The following is a 20,511-nucleotide window of genomic DNA, read 5'->3' as shown; positions in this document are numbered from 1 at the left end:
CTTTTGTGTTCAGCAGAAGAAAGAAATTCATACAGGTAAAGAGTACAGAGTAAATGATGAACGAGTTTTCATTTTTAAGTGAACTATTCCTTTAAGGAAGCCCTGTATAATTAGGCTAGTTTAGGATATGCATTTTTAGCATATATCAATCTGATGTGTTTTTTTTAGTGGCATATATTGATGCCAAGCAAAGTCTTTCACCTAACAGATACTCAAAAATGTTTTCACAAAAGTGGTACTATAACCCTCCAAGGCTGTTCAAAAATGGCCACGCTTATGCAGTTCACAAACTTTGATCTAATTTATCTCTCCTTAGTTGCTTAATAATTGTGCTCGGCCGTTTTTTTTATTAAATAACACTAACATCCTGCAAACAATCAAATGATATAAAGTTAAAACATAAAGAAAACATGATAATGTATCATGTATTGGGGCAGATTAATGCCATCTGGTTTAAAAAAAGAAAGAAAAGAAAACTAAAACGAATTTATGTCAGGTCAAAAATCATGCCATGACAATTATGACCAGTAGATGGCTGAAGTGTTCTTTGCTGCTACCAAATGTGTAAGAATTCTAGATTTGATGCTTTTAAGTTATACGTTTCCATATATACACATTCATATATATTATTCAACACAATTCTAAAATTGTTTCTTGTTAGGGTCTTGCTACAGAGCCCCTAAAGACACCTGGTGATGGGTAAAAGAAAACTGAAGGGATGGTCACTTTCAAAACTTCTGTGTTTACCCAAGAAACTTTAATGGTCACTCGCAAAGCCTTTGTGATAGAAATAAAAAAAAGTTGGGAGCAAAACTACATTTGAACAATTCTCATGATAATGCAATACTTGTGCGAGAGAATGTAACATTTCTACGGGGAACACAATACTTCCATGAGAGAACGCAAGGTTTCTTGGAGGAAAGCAATACAGTAGGTTAAATCTGACCATGAACCAGCCAATGTGTGGCTTTTTTGTTTGACCACTTAGACTCATTGAATGAAGGTTTTTTTTTTTTTTTTAATACTGCATTTCTAAAAATAAAATTACCACATTTTTGAACCACTCAGATTGGGGAAACCATTATTTAAATCGAACAGTCTCAGAGGGTTAAAGGGGATGAGAGAGTTTTAGCATGCTGACAGTCTAAAACTAAACTCAGTTGTCAACAACAATGACCAACTAGTTGTTTTTTGGATGACTATTCAAGAAGTCAGCCATAATGATCCATCCCAAAACACTTCCTGCATTAAGGGACTCCACCAGACACTACTAAGGCATATATATGTTCTGGTGCTTTCTCTCGCAAGAGTGCAGAGCATTTTCAACATTTAGTTGTGTAAAATTCAATCAGAGCAGAGTAATCGCATTACACAGAGTACTTTAAGATCCTAGCAGCATCTTCCTTTTGCCCTTAAAGGAAATGATACTCCTTCAAATCGAATCAAGAGTTGGTAAAACTCATACAAAAACATCCTCAAGCAAGTCACAGTGATGTGGCCATCTCCAAACCAAACAAACCTCACACCACAAACACGCACAACTCATAAAACACAACAAGCCATTATAAAGCTGCCTAAAACACCAGCACAAACCCGTGTTGTTAGGAGGACTTGTGTTAAATGTGTCTTACTTTGACTTGATAGGGGGGCTCATAGTTCCTATGAGAACAGAATCCAGCACACAGTCTGAAGAGACATTTCATGGCTGTACATGTACATCTGTTTACTGCTCATGACCGCTGTTCTCATCATCTGTGCTGGAGCACAGACAGCATGACAGCCCCTGCTCCATAACTAAAGCAGGGAAACCCTGTGTGTGTGTGACATACACCTGTCAATCACTGATCACCTGACCCTTCTCTGGGTGGAGTCTGGAGTTTGGCTCTGAGTTTTTAGAATTTTGGAACCACATACTCTATTTTTGCCATATATTAAGAGTAGTATGCCAGTGTGCAGTTCCGCATTCAGCAATAGTGTGCAACAGTTAAAAATAGATTTTTTAATGATAATTTACATATTTTATTGATAATTTAGCCCTTCAATATATCATGGCTCAATTTTTTCTATTTGCCCAGTCAGACCAGTTGAGAATTTTACTTGCCCTGTCAAAATGCACAGAAAGTTATTGTTTTTTATGTTTTTGACCCATGTAACTTTGTAAACAGTGCTTTAAAGGGGTCATGAACTGAGAAATAAAACTTTCCTTGAGCTTTTGACATATAAGAGGACGGTAATCTACTATAAGAATATCCTGTAAGTTTCAGAACTGAAAACTTCCTTGTTAGTCTAATAAGTAAAAAAAATCAACTCCTACTTCATCATTGTAAGGAGAGAAGAGCGATACAGGATCACTGGACTAAAAATAACATTACCCTTTAAAGGATCCTAATGCTAGGAAAGTGGTTATTTATTTTCAACAATGTGAATGTCTCAGTTGAGAATTATTTATTTGTATTCGGTACATTTCACTGTGGATTATTTTGTAAATCAGTTGCAATTTCGGCGCAGGTTTTGCAAACAGACTTTTACAATATGGACTCGACAGTAATGCCACGACATGTAAGTAACCGTGTTGTGTTCTTTGTCTATGTGTCAGTAAATCAAACCAGTGACTAAACTGTCAACTTGACATTGTTTCTCTTAGTAGGATAAAAATAATCTGTTATTTAAACTTTGATTAAATTATATAGCCTATAGAAAGGGATCAAATGACACTCCCTTTGCAATGGCTTGAGCTGTCAATCAAACAACATGAGTTTTTCAGTGACTGAGTTCTGAATTCTCGTCAAAAGTCACGTTTTAATCATGAATCTCTTAATTACTGTACATCGTGTTTGCACTGTTAGTTATGATGAAAGCTTAAAGAATACCTAAATGACTCAAGGTTTGGCTAGTTCTCATAGCTCCTTTAGCACCTGATGGTAAACGTTCCCCTGTGGGATGTCAGTGACTTCGGTGCACCTAGCGAGAGCAGCTCCAGAGGTCAGAGGTCAGATCTGTGTGTTTGTACCTTGTCACTGTCCACAGTGTTCTGTGAGGTTCTAGATGCGATGGAGATGGTGTCCGGCTGACTGCTGCCATCTCCCTGACTGTCAGCATCGTCTCCAGTGTCCCTGCAACCAAACATACAAATAAAAGTCCCGATTAGGCATGTGCCCAAAGCTGAAAACTTTATCGGAAGGGCATGGAAAATGACTCCAAAATTCAAACAAAAAATAACATTCGTTAGATACAATCTCTCCTTGTTCTTACTGGAGAACAGGTGAGCCAGGTGACAGCATAATATTTTAAAATGACAGTGCAATAGTGATTGTGTAAAGTGAATGAGTGTAAACTCAATGAATGAAACATCACAATCACATGGCAACTATGTTACGTTTTTGGCGAGTTGGTGACTAGTTTGTATGAATTCATACAATTTCATTTGCACCTTTTCATAAGATCTAAAAATCTTAAATTTTTATACAAATCATATCATAAAAATTCATATGAAATTGCCAAATTGTAAAAGTTGAGTTGAGTTGCATATACAAATAGTTGCGTCCCAGTTAGACATTTTGTTTTTTTCAGAAATTCTTCTATGTTAATATAATGTTTTTTGGACAAACTTTCTGATTTAAGCCTCACACATATCTGGTTTTATCCAGATAAAGATACAAATAGTTTCGCCATTGCAATAGATCCATTTACAGATATTGGCTTTGCTGCAAACCCTTAGTCCCTATGCACAATTTATAACTAACGAATGCAGAAGAGAAACAGTATGGCAAACATATTTCAAATGAACACAAGCCTCCTGCATTGTTATGCATACATTATGATGCATATAAATATTCATGGATGTAGAGGGTTTTTATTGTCTCAGTCTTTCTACAGATTTTCATTTAGTCACTTCGCAGATACTTGTATCCAAAGCGACATGCAAATGATTTGATAACAACAAACAAAGCAGAATCTACAATTAAAAGATTTACAACTGCTGTATATTTTGAGAAGCATTATGAGAGCTGAGATTATGATTATATGAATGAATTTAGTTTCTCCTTTTTTAGGACCGGTGTACAGTACGCAATAGTAAAGTGTGCCTGACCTCTTGCTGTTGTTGCGGGGTTTGGCTGGTCTTTTGGGAACGTGGATCGGTTCCTTTAGCGCCCCCTTCAGGTGAATGATTCTCTCCTGGATGACCTCTCGGATGTTTTTAATCCATTCTTGCTTCACCTCAATACTGGACGCCTGAAACAGACACAGTCATGCATTTACAACACAAGATCCGTGTTTAAAATGTAGGACCTGATTTGTTCACAAGAAATTTCACTGATTGGAACATGTTTACAAATACTTACTACTCTAAAAGTAATTGATTAATGATAAACAGAGAGCATGATGTACCTTGAGGACAGTCTTGTTGTCAGACGAGGGTGTGCGTCCCACCCACAGGGCAAATTTACACGGGTCTCCCTCCACATGCTCTGTCACCCCCAATTCAGATGTCTGTAAACACATAAAAACCAGAACATCACACACAGATATTTCAATAAATTCAATGTTGATGGAAAATGTGTTTAACAGCATAAAAGTACAGAGTAGCCTACATAAAGGGTTAGTTCACCCAAAAAATGTAATTCTCCCATAATTTACTCACCCTCAAGCCATCCTAGGTGTACAGTATATGACTTTCTTCTTTCAGCCGAACACAGAGTTATATTAAAAAATATCCTGGCTCTTCCGAGCTTTTTAATGGGAGTGAATGGTACCTTTAGTTTTTGAAGCCCAAAAAAGCACATCCATCCATCATAAAAGTGATGGATTGTGTTTGGCTAAAAGAAGAATGTCATTTACACCTAGGATGGCTTGAGGGTGAGTAAATTATGGGATAATTAGAATTTTTGGGTGAACTATCCCTTTAAGAGTGAGATAACCTAAGAGTGAACTTAACTGAAAGTGGAACTTTAATAAATGTGTCTGACAAAATTGAAAGCATTTCCTTAGTAAATCTTAAGTAGATGCTTAAATGGTGTTTGTGGGACAATTCCAGATGACCGGAAGAAAACCAAAGGCACATCTGGCTCTGTTCACAGGCATATTGAACACAGCGAGGGGTGACAAACGCCCCATCTGGTCCGCACACCTGCGCTGGCTGCTTCCAGGTATGTGTGGAAACACTTAACAGAGTTACACAATGTGGTAAAACAGATGGGAAATGTAAAACTCAGACATAACTGTGTTCGTGTGTGCACTAACTGACCTTCCCATGGGGCTTTCCTTTCGTTTATGTCATTGAAATAATCTGAAGCAGGACTCATAAGGATTTTTTTTCCATTGTCTTGGTCAGCTCAGATTTGTTCTGATTGCACTGGCTATATTTTCATTGACCCCATCATTTTCATTTCATTTCTAACATTTTTTGTGTGTCAGAAATAGATTTTTTATATTTATTATACAGGTATTTACTATTTAAATAATATTTTAATAAAACCTGGAGTTTTCTTTTAAATAATTCATAATAATTAATTCACTTTTTGATTTAGAGCAATAGCTAGAACTTTTAATGTTACATCACGACAGTTAATTAAAAAATTGATCATAATTAATTAAACAGTTTTGAAGGGAGATTTCAACAAAACCTCATCGTTCAATAAACAACAGAGTAACAAATGTCTCAAATATTTTGGGGTCATTATGTTTTTTGTTAAAGAAATCAATACTTTTATTCAGCAAGGTCGCATTAAATTGATCAAAAGCTAAATTAACGACTTTTATAATACTACAAAATATTTCAATTTCAAATAAATGCTGTTCTTTTGAACTTTCTATTCATCAAATAATCCTAAAAATGTATCATGGTTTCCACAAAATTATGTTTTTAACTGTTTTCATCATAGATAATAATTCAAAATGTTTCTTGAGCAGCAAATCAGCATATTAAAATGATTTCTGAAGGATCATGTGAGACTGAAGACTGGAGTAATGATGCTTCATAAATTGAAAATTCATAATTTGCATTTTAGAATATTTTCAAATAGAAAACAGTTAAATTGTAACAATATTTCACAATATTACTTATTTTACTGGATTTTGGACCGAGTAAATGCAGTCTTGGTGAGCGAAAGTGTAACAAGCATAAAAGACTTCTCTCTAAAATATCTTACCGATCAAGTAACCATCGTGTGGCCCATCCTTACTGGTGATCCCTGTGTGTGTGTGTGATACTGCGTGTGTGTAGACGGAGTGATATAACCAGTACCAGTAGTTTGTTCTTGTAGATGTATTTGGATCGTCCCGCAGAGTCTTTGATCTCTTTGCTGAAGACGAGGGAGATCTCGAAGAGGAAGAGGTGGCGGTCTCGTCCCTTACGGATCAGTGATTTGGGGTCCCACACCTGGAAGGTGTCCTGCAGGATGAGTTCACCCTGAACATCCAGATTCTCATCAAAACCTGACAGGGACAGAGGGCAGAAAACATCATGTCAGAGGTTGAAGGCTTATTGAAGGATATCAGTAGAAATAAGTGTGTGTGTGTGTGTGTGTGTGTGTGGTCCTGGTCCTCACAAAGATAGTAATATCAGTCATTTTTGATCTTGAGGAGACATACTGTATTTTGGTCCCCATGAGGAAAACAGCTTATTAATCACACTAAGTTACATTTCTGAAAATGTAAAAAATGCAGAAAGTTTTCAGTGAAGGGTAGGTTTAGGGAATAGAAAATACATGGAATGTCTCCATAAAACATGAAAACCCAACGTGCATGTGTGTGTGTGTGCGTGTGTGTGTGTGTGTAACTACTTAATTATACCCAGTACCCAGAAATGACCAAAACCTGACAAAATCTCCAAAACCTCCCTTTAAGAACATCCTCATTTGTAAATCTGGTATAAAAATAATTCAAGGTTTTTTGAAAATGTAAAAATGCAGAAAGTTTTGTGTGATGGCTAGGTTTAGGGTTCGGGTTAGTGTAAGGGGACAGAATATACAGTTTGTACAGTATTAAAAAAAAACATTATATCTAAGGAATGTCTCAATTTAGATAGCTAAGTAAACGTGTGTGTGTGTGTGTGTGTGTGTGTGTGTGTGTTCAGTAGTGTTGTACCCTCCAGCATGCTGACGTGCATGGCATCGTTGGCTCTCTTTGGGACGCTCAGCATGACCTCCAGCCCATCTTTAATTTCACCTTTGCCTTCTTCACAGCAGGACAGCAGCTCCTGTAAGCACACACACTGTACTGTACTGCACACTACAGAGTGCACTAAACACCACACCTGATCTTCTCTTCAGAGCAAACACTGAATGCCTGGGAAACACACTGTACCTTGAGCAGCAGCTGGTATTTGGTGATTCTCTGCACAGGTTTGATGAGGTATGATGATATAGAGTTGGTCAGACCGTGTCTCTTCTGAATCTCCTGTTCAGAACAGACAAAAATAATCATCATATATAAAAGAAGCATAATTCACACACACTGACAACTGCTAAAACGACTCTCACTGTGGTGATTGTAACAGTAACACGTGTTCAGTGACTCACTGAGTCAATCTACTGATCAATTTATATATAGTGCTCTGGTGAACATGCATGAGGTCATTTCATTTCAAGCGAATTGAATTTCAGGTGATTTTACTTTATTTCAATAATATAAAACAAAACAAATCCAATGCATAGGCAAATTGCTGAAGATAAAAAAAGAAATCTTTGGAGTTAATTCAATTAGACAGACAGATGGCAAACCAACTCTAGGGCTAAGAAGACATTTAATTTCCATTAAATATTTTCAAGTTTCATGTCACCCACACACCCCAGCATAAACGCTCCCGATAAATGATTAGTTATTAAAACATCTGTTCACAAACCACTGTTAATTTGAACAGAAACGCAAGCATAGGCATGGTTTATGAACGAAAGCATGCAAATATTGCTCCCTTTATAATAAAATAAGCTGTCACTCATCTTAGTAAATCACGATCCCACAAAGTTCCATTAAAATCAATGAAGCTGTCTACACAATGAATCTCTTATTTACATAATGTCTACACTTTTCTTGTTATATGCTCAACTTGAACACCTCTGATTGGCTATTGCGTTCAAGAAATCAACATGCACGTTTCTGATTGGCTACACTGCTCAACACTGCAAAATCACGTTATAAATAGAAACCTTTGAAGCGTTTGCCAAATCTGTTTCGCCAGTATGCTATTATCATGGAGAAAACAGATCCTAGATAAGATGTCAAGGGCGGCAGGCATTGGTTTGAGTGAGAGAATTCCACGCTGGTCTCAAATATGTGGCTCCGTCTATAAAATTAGATGAACGATTTAGAAAACGATGTGTACTTACGTCAAAAAAACTCCCAGCATGCTCCAGGATGAGCTGACTGGAATCTGGTTTGTTTTTGCAGTACGTCACATAAATATTAAACTTGTCAGCCTGAAACACAAACACAATCTTAAATTTAGCATATCAAAGACAAACGAAAAATCCTGCCATATCTAATTCCAGTGAATATTCACAATGTTAATCAACCAATAGTATGTCTGTTATAATTCTTGCTCTGATAAAACAATTGAGCTGGTCTAAATATTGTAAGTCTGTCTTAATAATTGGTGCATATGGGCAGCAATAAAATAAAATAAAATGAATGAATGAATGAATACATGAATGAATGAATTAATTAATGTATGAATGAATAAGGTTACATTTTATTTTAAGGTCTCAATGTTACAGTCTAATTATACAATTAACTCCTGACTCTGAGTAACATTAAATAACAAGCAGATACTAGGGTTTGGTTTTGATTTAGGGTTAGTTGCTTGTAATTATGCACAATTTACTGTATTTATTTATTTATTTAAATAGAAAAAAGAAAAATGTAGGTGCACAGCGACATAAATCCTTTCCCAAATGAATTTAATGACATGAATGTGAAAAACACTCACCCATGTAACAAAGCAATGCCCCACATCCTCGGGTAACTGCTCATAATTGATCAGCTCTTTCAGGAATATGCTACAACACAAACAAAACAACATGCAGATGAATCATAATTACTACATTTCCATATCACATGGGATACAAAATTTGCATAAGTAACATTTTAATTGGAAAGCATATTATTCACTTCTTTCATCTGCAAATAAATATCAAAACTGTGTATACGATGATAAAAAGCTTGATGGCTTATGTCCTAATAATGTCATTAATACTTGATTTAATGAGATAAACTCACTTATTGTGGAAGTCATAAATCTCCTGAATGTTTCCGAAAATGATGTGCTCTTTGTTGGCGATTCCTGAAGGGATTTCCTCAACACCATTGGTCATCTCCCACAAATATGTCTAAAAAATAAATTACACAGGAAATGACTGTCAACCATCATTGGAATGCAGTATCTCTATGTAAAGTACATTCACAGTACAGTAAATTAGTAAATTAGCACAATCCCATAAAAGCGACCGATGGGAGAGGAAAGTTAAAGACACACAAATTAAAGAACACAGACACAGCCGGATCATTTGCATAATGAACAACGCGATCTACCAGGAGCAGCGCAAATTAGCGTCAGGTTTAATACATGTTTTTTTTTTGGGTGCAAAAAAAAAATGGGTCAAATACCAGTAAATTAACGAGCGCAAACATTAGTGAATCACCTTACATGACTCATTTAAATACTTTCCTCCCATAAATTTTGCATCTGAAAGGGAAACTCCTACAAATGCATATGCAATAAGTTTTCAGCGCTTATTTTTCACTGTGTGTCTTCAGTAAAACCTCACAGTAGTTTTTAACATCAAAAGAGGGTTTGTGTTGGCACAAGCTGATAGTAAATCTGGCTCTAAAAGGTAGAGTATCAAAAATGTTTAAAAGTCCCACTGTGGTAAAAATCAAGCTTTTAATGTTGTTTATATGTCTATATTTGTAATGCTTTAAGACAAACCATGTGTAAATTCATAAGTCGACAGCATTGCTGAGTATTTTCTCCTTAAAACTGCAGTGAACCAAAGACAGTCTAAAAAACACTGTTTGAAATCTCTGGTGTTTCTGACGTCACAAACTACCTTGTAACCAATCAGATCAACGTGTGATCGTCAACCAGTGGATCTCTGAGCTGGTGTGAGTGAATGGATATGAGTGAATGGATAACATTTGTATATTCATAGCACCACGTATATTAAATGAGGCAAGGGTGTAGAGTTACATTCAAGATATTTTAAGGTGTGAAGAAATTTTTTCAAGGAAACATTTTTAAATATGTAATTTTGGTGATCAAAGATGAGTTTTAACTAAGGGATACAATTATTGACTGCAGGGGGACTTTAAATCTAAGGGTCAGAAAAGGGTGATTGAATGATTTATTATGGCTTATTATCATTAATAAAACAGAAACACTTACCTCTAAACATTCATGTATGTCCCTCACATAAGCCTTTTCTGTCTGTAACAGCTCTGCTATAATAAACCTGCAACAAAACAAACCAAAGATGGAGTATATATGTATATTATTTATTATAAGGTTCTGAACTTGTGAAGTGTGTGTGGAACTGCTGGCTGGAGGCGGTGTGTGATCACTTACTCTTTCTTCCGGGCGGATTTCCTCTTTTCCTCGTTCACCTCATGGTTGGGGTCACGCAATTTGACCTCTGGGTCGGTCAGACTGGCTGGAATAATATCCAACTCCAGATCCTTATTATCCTGAAACACACACACAATAAAATCCACATTGTTATACATTTGGATGAGGTAAAGCGCTGTTTGAAAGGTTTAATAAGCTCTGTACAGGTCCAGTACCTCTGAGCTGATGCCCAGCGCGCTCTCCAGACTGCAGCGGTATTTGCCCATGCGCAGGGAGAAGTCTCTGTAGCGCTTGTCCACTGCCGTCACACACTTCTTCAGCTCGGTGACGTGCATGTGTCCCTTCTCCACGAAGTTATCTGCCAGCTGGATCAACATCTTCACTTTGTCCTTAGTTTGCTGCATCACACGAGAACATTATGCGTGTGAGCGTGTGATTTGATCATTTATGCGCAACATATGTTATCATGTAACAAGATGCATTTATAAATGTCCCTCAGAGAGAATTACTTGTTTGAAGAGTTCATGTGGACGTATGTGACCCACATTAGAGACTAATATGAAATGGACAAGAAAGAGGTGAGGGGAAGTGTTTGTGTCTCTGTACCTTGGCAGAGATGCGAAATTCATCATATTCTTTCAGCAGTTCCTGAGATTTCTCCACAGAGTCTCCGGGGGACGTGTGAGTGCTGAGGTAGACCTCTCCTGCCTCCTGTATCCACTCTAATGCCTGACACAGACACACACAGACTCCATCATATCATGCAATTCAACACTCCACTCAGTCTCTGTGAATGTGACGTCCGGGATTCAAACACACCAAAACATTCACCAAATCACAAACCCAATAAAGACGTGGTGAGTATATTCTAAAAAGTGAATGTCTGAACAAATTATTTGAATGTAATGTAATGGCTTCCATAAATTTCAGAGCTTAATGTTTTTTATTCAAAATAAATATTTTTATAGTTATAAATTATTGAGGTATGACGCAATTTCCAGTTTATATCTCATAATTCTGACTTTATTCTCACAATTGTGAGAAAAAATGTCAGAATTCAGTCAGAATTGTGAGATATAAACTCGCAATTACAAGAAAATGTCAAAATTGTGAGATTAAAAGTCGCAATTAACTTTTTTATTTTCTTTTTTATTCCATGGCAGAAACAAGCTTCCATATTTCTAATCTACTCTCTAGATTATAATTAGTATACATTCACTATCATATAAATAATTTAACTATATAATTTAAATATAATTTCACTATCATTTTTAAGGCTGTCAATTCAATGTTAATTTGGTACACTAATTATAAAAATGCTACATTTAAGCAAATTAACAGTTCAATCTTGAAGTACCATGATTCAAAGAATATTTTTGCAAATTCTGCAGTTAGTAAGGAGTCATATAGTTTTGTTCAAATACGGATCACAACACGATAGCAAAGAATGCAGATGTCTTAAGACACGTTTAAAAGCTGAACTGGTTTTAATTTGACACAGTGTGACACACTTTGTGTCTCGCAGTCTTAAAAACACGGCATTCATTGTGCATGTCAATGAAAAACAACTCTGTACTTTCCTGTCAAACCAATTATTAAAAATGATTGCATACAGAATACAAGAATGTGTCCTGTGTAAAAGGTCTACATTGGATAGACTGACAAACTCTGTTCCAAAATGAATTGCTGTGGATTATAGGCCAGTGATAGACTTGATGATACGAAAATAAAACAGTTAAATCTACTGATTTTTATAGTCTCTTTTTGTAACGTCTATATACTGTAATGCTTATTTCTGCCACAATAATGTGAACATAATTCATGTAAATCGTCTTAATTTGGGGGCTTTGCTTAGCAAATATTGATATATACACTCACCTAAAGGATTATTAGGAACACCTGTTCAATTTCTCATTAATGCAATTATCTAATCAACCAATCATATGGCAGTTGCTTCAATGCATTTAGGGGTGTGGTCCTGGTCAAGACAATCTCCTGAACTCCAAACTGAATGTCAGAATGGGAAAGAAAGGTGATTTAAGCAATTTTGAGCGTGGCATGGTTGTTGGTGCCAGACGGGCCGGTCTGAGTATTTCACAATCTGCTCAGTTACTGGGATTCTCACGCACAACCATTTCTAGGGTTTACAAAGAATGGTGTGAAAAGGGAAAAACATCCAGTATGCGGCAGTCCTGTGGGCGAAAATGCCTTGTTGATGCTAGAGGTCAGAGGAGAATGGGCCGACTGATTCAAGCTGATAGAAGAGCAACTTTGACTGAAATAACCACTCGTTAAAACCGAGGTATGCAGCAAAGCATTTGTGAAGCCACAACAGCACAACCTTGAGGCGGATGGGCTACAACAGCAGAAGACCCCACCGGGTACCACTCATCTCCACTACAAATAGGAAAAAGAGGCTACAATTTGCACGAGCTCACCAAAATTGGACAGTTAAAGACTGGAAAAATGTTGCCTGGTCTGATGAGTCTCGATTTCTGTTGAGACATTCAGATGGTAGAGTCAGAATTTGGCGTAAACAGAATGAGAACATGGATCCATCATGCCTTGTTACCACTGTGCAGGCTGGTGGTGGTGGTGTAATGGTGTGGGGGATGTTTTCTTGGCACACTTTAGGCCCCTTAGTGCCAATTGGGCATCGTTTAAATGCCACGGCCTACCTGAGCATTGTTTCTGACCATGTCCATCCCTTTATGACCACCATGTACCCATCCTCTGATGGCTACTTCCAGCAGGATAATGCACCATGTCACAAAGCTCGAATCATTTCAAATTGGTTTCTTGAACATGACAATGAGTTCACTGTACTAAAATGGCCCCCACAGTCACCAGATCTCAACCCAATAGAGCATCTTTGGGATGTGGTGGAACGGGAGCTTCGTGCCCTGGATGTGCATCCCACAAATCTCCATCAACTGCAAGATGCTATCCTATCAATATGGGCCAACATTTCTAAAGAATGCTTTCAGCACCTTGTTGAATCAATGCCACGTAGAATTAAGGCAGTTCTGAAGGCGAAAGGGGGGTCAAACACAGTATTAGTATGGTGTTCCTAATAATCCTTTAGGTGAGTGTATCTCATTAAATGCTATGAATCTTATTAATTAGCAAATTCTAATGATTTCAATTTAAATAACTGATTGACATCCCTATTTTGTTATGAAATGTAAACGTATGTAAAATTTAAACAAGGTTTGCAGCACTGTGTCAGGGTATGCTAGTTTTAGTGTGTTTTGGTTTGGGTCTGTTCTGTTCCTGTTTGCCTGTGTTCCCAATCCTAATTTGTTTCCATGGTTACTGATTATGTTAAGCACCTGTCTCTAGTTCTGTTGATTAGCTATGCTGTGTACATAAGGCGTCAGTAGCCGCGTTTCCATTACCCTTCAAATTGCGCAAATTGAAATTGCGATTTGAAAATACGCCCAATGGAAACACATCAATTTCGCAAAAACTCCCATTTATCGCAAAAAAGTTTTTACGCTCGCATGAGGTGGTTTTTCAGGCAATTCGAAAAAGGAATATTTCGCAAAACTGCAATGGAAATAGTTTTTGCGCATTTACAGTCACCTGACTTAGAAGGCGCAGTGTGTTTGGACAGAATATGAGACAGAGTTCTAGAAATACTGGATTCTAAACCTCAAAGAAATGCCACAATCAAGACCTCGGAGCAGAAATGAGTGAGAAAACCCCAGAAACACCTCATATGTGCCGCTCTCAGTATAAGGGTCTTTCCTTAATGCTTGGATAACACGCCTACGTTTACTTCCATTAATAATAATAATGTCTAGTGCAGTACATGGCTGTGATATATATATAAACCTACCAACGTCCGTTGCCATGATTTTTGGAATGACTTATCGCGAGAGGAAAAAATGACGTTTTAGTCGCATAACATCGGTTAATGGAAACGGCGTCATTTCGCAATAGTTTTTTATCGTTATTTAGAAAAAAAATCGCAAAAGCTTTGCGCAAATCTGTAATGGAAACGCGCCTAGTGTGTTCAGTTGTTTGTTTTGTGTTGTTTTTCCTGCCAAGTGTTTGCCCTGTGAATAAAAAGACGTGACACACTGTTTTCAATAGCTTTCTACTAAAATCTAAAAATTGAAGATACATTATCTCTTCTTTCCTTTTCAGGAGCATTCTTTCATCATAAAACATACTAACCACAAAAACTCAGACACACATTTGCAGAGCACAAAACATGCATGCCCACAAAAGTACAACACAAACACACCAAAAAAATGCAGTTACTGGAGTATATTAACACACACACAAATATGAGTGTAGTTCAGTGTTGTCACCTGTTTGGCACTGTGCTCAAACACCACATACTGCTGACACTGATCCAAACGCCGCTTCTTCATGGTCCAGAAATGCAGAACTCTGTTTTCCCTCTGTAGCAATTCATTCAGGATGGCTGAACAAACACATGACAAATCCTTAACATGAATAAACAAACGACTGGACAAATGAAGAGTGTTTTGTGAGAGAAAAGCATAAATTCAAAGCTAAAACAACTGCTTAAGATATCAGATCAGATTCTGACATAATTAAATGTGACAACACAGAGTACAATCTCTGACCTTTGACCTGCTGCTCAGGACCGCGGGTGTTGGTAGATGACCCCTGAGTGCTGACGTTATTCCGATGGATGTATTTCAGGAAAACCTCCGCATTTCGCCTGGCCAGAGTACATGCCTGAAAAAACACAGCAGACTTTACAGATTCAAAACAGACCCTCACATAACAAAGTCAAAAGTTTAGACTGAATTTATTTCTCATGATCCTAGAATGCTTTTGATCTAAAGGTTCTTGAATATTAGCTTTGTATAAAAATATGATATATTGTGCCTGCTCCTCTGTAAGATGCAGGAGAAACTTCTGCGATTGTTATTATGAAGTTGATGCATTCATCTGGGCTTGTGTGAGACTGATAAAGAGTTTATGAGATCGCTGTTCGTTCAGTAGTGACCTTGAGAAAAGCCTCTTTCTGCTCCAGGTGTTTGCTGATGAGAGGCAGAACATGATCCGTCTCTGCTGAAGATGCCAGTTTATCATGAGCTCCACACCAGTCCTCATCTCGACGGTACTCCTGCTCCAGACTCTCCAGCACACTACACACCTGTGAATAAAGAATTAGTTTGTGAAACAGGGTTTGTGAAGACAAGCAGGATTTAGAGATTGGGATGTTGTCACTAGCTGGTTAGATATGATATGTCTAAATAATAATAATGAGTATTTTCAATTGAATGTTTATTGCAGTTTCTAGGTGTTATTATTAGTTCAATTATTTTGATTTTATATACAGTATTTATTTAAAATGATATTTACATTATGAAATTATTTTCCAGACCGCTGTTGTAGCAAAATATAGAAAGCACTTGTTCAGTGGAGGAGTTTTAAACCATCAAGCTAGAAGAAGATCACTTTGCATCTCATAGTCAACACTTACTAGCTAATAAAAGTGCCAGCCCTTTTGAAAAATAAGTACATGTTAGCAAACTTTTAAAAAGAGTACTCAATATAGATATAATATACTTTAAAATAATATACTGAACTGGAAGTAATGTTTTCGGACACATAAATGCATGCTATTTACAATTACTGTAAATGAAAATGTGTTATAGTTCAAATTTGTTAATGCAATTAGCTTAACTTAAGAGTGACTTCTATTGCCGTTGAATTATGGTTAAAGTGTACTGCCAAATGTACTGACAAGCAATTATGCTATGGCTAAAATTAAATGAAAATCTTTCAATGAATGTCAATTGAAAATTAAATTAAAATTAATGTCATTACTGTTGAAACTAAATGAGTGCTGTCAAACCGATTAATCGCGGTTAATCGTATCTAACATAAAAGTTTGTTTATTTAATGTATGCATATATAGTATATATATATACACACATATGTTTATGTGTGTGTATATTGTGTTATATATTGATATATATTACACATAATATATATAAATATTGTAATATATATACACATACATTTATTATATAAACAAACTTTTAGGTTAGATGCGATTAATCGCGATTAATTGATTTGACAGCACTAATTTAACACATTTGTAATGTTTCTTTGTAAACATACTGACTTTTAATGTAACATGAAATAACATACTACAGTTGAAATTAATATTAAGTAATTTAAATGTGTTTTAGAATGTTAGTATGTACTTCTTAAAGGCATGACAAAAGATTGTTAAATATATATATATATATATATATATATATATATATATATATATATATATATATATAAATATATGTATATATATATTTTTTTTATTTTTTTTTATTTTTTTTTTGAAGAGCACATTCAATACAATTAAGCACACTTCTTTATCACAAGGGTAATGTGCCATTAAAACTATCTTAGGACCCTTGACTGTCTTTTGTAGTAAGTCTTCTTGGGGTCATCTTATAGAGTGTTTCTCAGCACCTGTTCTGATGTCTTGTAGAAGGCCACGGAGGCATTAACCAGCTTGAGTCTGTCCTCCATCTTCAGCATGAGCTGCTGCCAGTGTACAGCCACCTTCTCAGCACAGCTGCGGATGGCCTCGGGGTCGAAGTGTCCCGCCTGTAACAGGATCTCAGCCTTCTGCTGCACCTGGAGTGCGCTCTGATGGGTCTTCTGGAGAGAGTTGGCATGGAACAAAGACTGCAGGGAGAGAAAGAGAGAGAGAGAGAGAGAGAACAAACATACCTTAGCTCGGAGAATGACAACAAAATCAAAGAATGGTAACTATGATTATGTTTGGTACGACACTACCTAACCATTATCATACAGTGGTGGACAGTAACCACGTCTTTTTCTCTCTCCAGTATCGGTACTGTATCACAATACTTATATTTTACGTAGGCCATACGCAGACTACTTAGTAGTGTAGTGCATCATGGCGTAGCATAAATATCAGCAGTACGTCGCATTACTTGCACAAGTTGCACTTTAGACTTAAGTCGAATCAGTATGTTTGTTTGGCCGGAAGCTAGTTATTTTACTTTATAAAGTTTTAAATATGAATATTTTTCTTACACAAACGCACCGCTTCATTTCAGAAGGCATTTATTAACCCCCCGGAGCCGTGTGGAGCACTTTTATGATGGATAGATGCATTTTTATGATGGATAGATGCACTTTTATGATGGATAGGTGCACTTTTATGATGGATAGATGCACTTTTATGATGGATAGATGCATTTTTATGATGGATAGATGCACTTTTATAATGGATATATGTACTTTTATGATGGATAGACTTTTATGATGGATAGATGCATTTTTATGATGGATAGATGCACTTTTATGATGGATAGATGCATTTTTATGATGGATAGATGCATTTTTATGATGGATAGATAGATGCACTTTTATGATGGATAGATAGATGCACTTTTATGATGGATAGATGCATTTTTATGATGGATAGATAGATGCACTTTTATGATGGATTGATGCATTTTTATGATAGATAGATGCACTTTTATGGACTTCAAAACAGAAACAGCCATTCACTCCCATTATAAAGCTTGGAAGAGCCAGGACATTTTTAATATAACTCCGATTGTATTCATCTGAAAGAAGAATGTCATATACACCTAGGATGACTTGAGGGCGAGTAAATCATGGGCTAATTTTCATTTTTGGGTGAACTATCCCTTTAAGTCACTACATTCCAAAGCATAATGTACTTTTGTTCTGTACTTTTACTCAAGTACTTGATTTGTGAACTTCGTCCACCACTGCTAATTGCAAAACTTTATGTGTAAGGATAGCTGTAACATAGTGTGGTCATGTGAAACAATGTACAACAAATCACAGTGCACAATCTATTTTTTAATCTAGTATACAGTACATACTGTGCAGCATGTAGTAAACAGCACTATACACTAATGTTCCATTCTGAACATAGACAATAATTCTACATGTTCTACAAGAAGGAGGATACCCCTGCCTTTAATTTAAGAAACTCTTAAATCACACACATCAAAACAGACAGATCATTAAAAGTAAACATCTATTAGAGAAGATCATCTGAGCATCTTTAACAGGACATTATCGAGCAGCCCTCCTACCCGAGACTGCTGACAGCTTAAGGGTTTCTACAGCCAAACACGGGTCTGTTTTCTATCTGCTGGCATTGTCATGATGAAGGAAAAAATAAATCTAACTTTAAAAGTCAGCGACAGACATTTACGAGCAGAGTTGAGCAGGTAGAGCTTTGTCCAAAGCAGGAAACAGAGTCTGATACCAAATCCTGTGATAAATGACATGACTACTGTACTAAGAGCTAGAGATTCACAGCAAACAGCATATTTAATTCCATTGCTTCACTTTCCTCAGGCAAAAAATACCTTAATGCTAAAATTGTATTGAGAATGAGTATTATTTGTCAGAATCTGGTTCTTAAATATACTGCGCTGAGGTTACCTAGTGCACTCAAAAGAAAAAGCTGTGAACTGCAGTAAAAACAGTGGAGCAGCTCCACTGGGAAGGAGTCTGTGGGTCATAAACCCTTCAGGAGAATGTTATGATCCCTGTGTGAATTTTTATGAATGAACAGTTCTGTTGGATCTGTTTGAAATATTCTCAGAGTAATCACTTCCATACATCTAGCAGTGTTAACATGTATGCTGAGAGCAAAGAGAAGGAAGCGCACTTCTGTTTTTGACTAAAAGTGAAGAGAGACCAGAGAGGTGGGTGAATTAGGATGAATTTAGGTTGATTGGGACACTTAAAAACAACAACAAAAAAACCTGTTTTTCTATGACTAAGATGAGACGATGATGAGATCACTGACTATTAGAGCAAGATGACTCGCACTTTGTGGTTTTCATGTGTGTTGAAAAAAAAAGAATTGGAAGCGAAAGAGGAGAATATGGATGCGGTCATGGCTAGGGAAAAGAGGCCAACTTGATATGCCGATTTTGCAAATGGAGTTCGAGGTAAGTAGTTTCAAGCTTTAGCGCCATGTTTCGGTAATTAATACACCATTTCATGTTGCATTATTATATTATTGGAGAGTGTGCTCATTTATTCGATAAATATAGCCTATAATAAATCAGGAAACAATGTGGTGAAATAAACCATGCATATGGTTTGACATTCTCTTGATTTGTGCTTATTGGTGAAATTGCCATAATTCTGAAGAAATGTACAAATAAAAGTCTCAAATGACGATCATTGTGATTATAATTTTGAGCAAAATAATACTGATTTTCAGTTTAACCCTTATGCAGCATGGCGAAAATGTGACACAAAACATTTTTCATTGACTAAAACTAGACTAGCCTGACTTCGTCATACTCATATTCTAGTCAGAATGTGTGTCTGAGACTGCTCCATAGAGATTTGATTATGGGGCGTGTCTCAACCGAACCAGGAAAAAAAAAAACCTCTGCACTCAATTGGATAGACCTACAACCAATCAGAGCAACGGAGTAAATGACGCATGTTCTTCATTCATATTTTCAACCAACAAAATGTCGCGGCTCTCTGTTCCTCTTTTAAAATGAATGTGCTGTGGATATCTTCTATAACAGACGCGATGGCGGAATCTACACATGATGTTTCATAAACAAAGTTCGGGAGAAGCACGTACAAATAATCAATCCAATATCAACTTGTCATCAAACAATACCATGTCTAACGTTACCCTATATCAGCATGAGGAAGCATATTCACTCTGTCAACTTACCTAACACTCCTTGACAGTTTTTCAGCATCCCTCCACCACCCCGAATCCTCACTCTTGTCTTGTTCTCTCACAACCAGGAACACGGGGGAGTATGGCTACCGAGCCCACAGCCCTCGGACAGCACGCATTTAGTCTATCTGACTTATTTGTGTGAACTCATGAAATCTTATATATGCATTTATTCTATCTGACTTATTTGTAAATGTGAACTCGTGAAATCTCAATTCTC

The 20,511-nt window shown here is 36.6% G+C and overlaps 1 protein-coding gene across 4 annotated transcripts in view; it reads right to left on the bottom strand.

Annotated features, from left to right (window-relative positions):
* The window catches only part of kalrna (kalirin RhoGEF kinase a), a 242,510-nt gene that overhangs the window by 69,642 nt on the left and 152,357 nt on the right, over positions 1-20,511 (bottom strand). For all 4 annotated transcript variants that reach the window (XM_079880252.1, XM_079880253.1, XM_079880254.1 and 1 more), the window contains exons 17-33: positions 17,027-17,245; positions 15,552-15,701; positions 15,163-15,277; positions 14,881-14,996; positions 11,168-11,290; positions 10,777-10,959; positions 10,562-10,680; positions 10,382-10,448; positions 9,217-9,326; positions 8,927-8,996; positions 8,328-8,417; positions 7,306-7,398; positions 7,087-7,198; positions 6,245-6,435; positions 4,390-4,491; positions 4,091-4,233; positions 3,011-3,113 (exon numbers count right to left, since the gene is read on the bottom strand). In XM_079880252.1, coding sequence (XP_079736378.1) covers positions 3,011-3,113; positions 4,091-4,233; positions 4,390-4,491; positions 6,245-6,435; positions 7,087-7,198; positions 7,306-7,398; positions 8,328-8,417; positions 8,927-8,996; positions 9,217-9,326; positions 10,382-10,448; positions 10,562-10,680; positions 10,777-10,959; positions 11,168-11,290; positions 14,881-14,996; positions 15,163-15,277; positions 15,552-15,701; positions 17,027-17,245 — 2,106 coding nt within the window. The remainder of the gene's footprint in view (positions 1-3,010; positions 3,114-4,090; positions 4,234-4,389; positions 4,492-6,244; positions 6,436-7,086; positions 7,199-7,305; positions 7,399-8,327; positions 8,418-8,926; positions 8,997-9,216; positions 9,327-10,381; positions 10,449-10,561; positions 10,681-10,776; positions 10,960-11,167; positions 11,291-14,880; positions 14,997-15,162; positions 15,278-15,551; positions 15,702-17,026; positions 17,246-20,511) is intronic.

Source organism: Squalius cephalus (assembly GCF_949319135.1).
Source record: "Squalius cephalus genome assembly, chromosome: 9".
Lineage (NCBI taxonomy): Eukaryota > Metazoa > Chordata > Actinopteri > Cypriniformes > Leuciscidae > Squalius > Squalius cephalus.
Note: the sequence above shows the minus strand (reverse complement) of the source record. Positions and strands in the feature narration are given on the sequence as shown.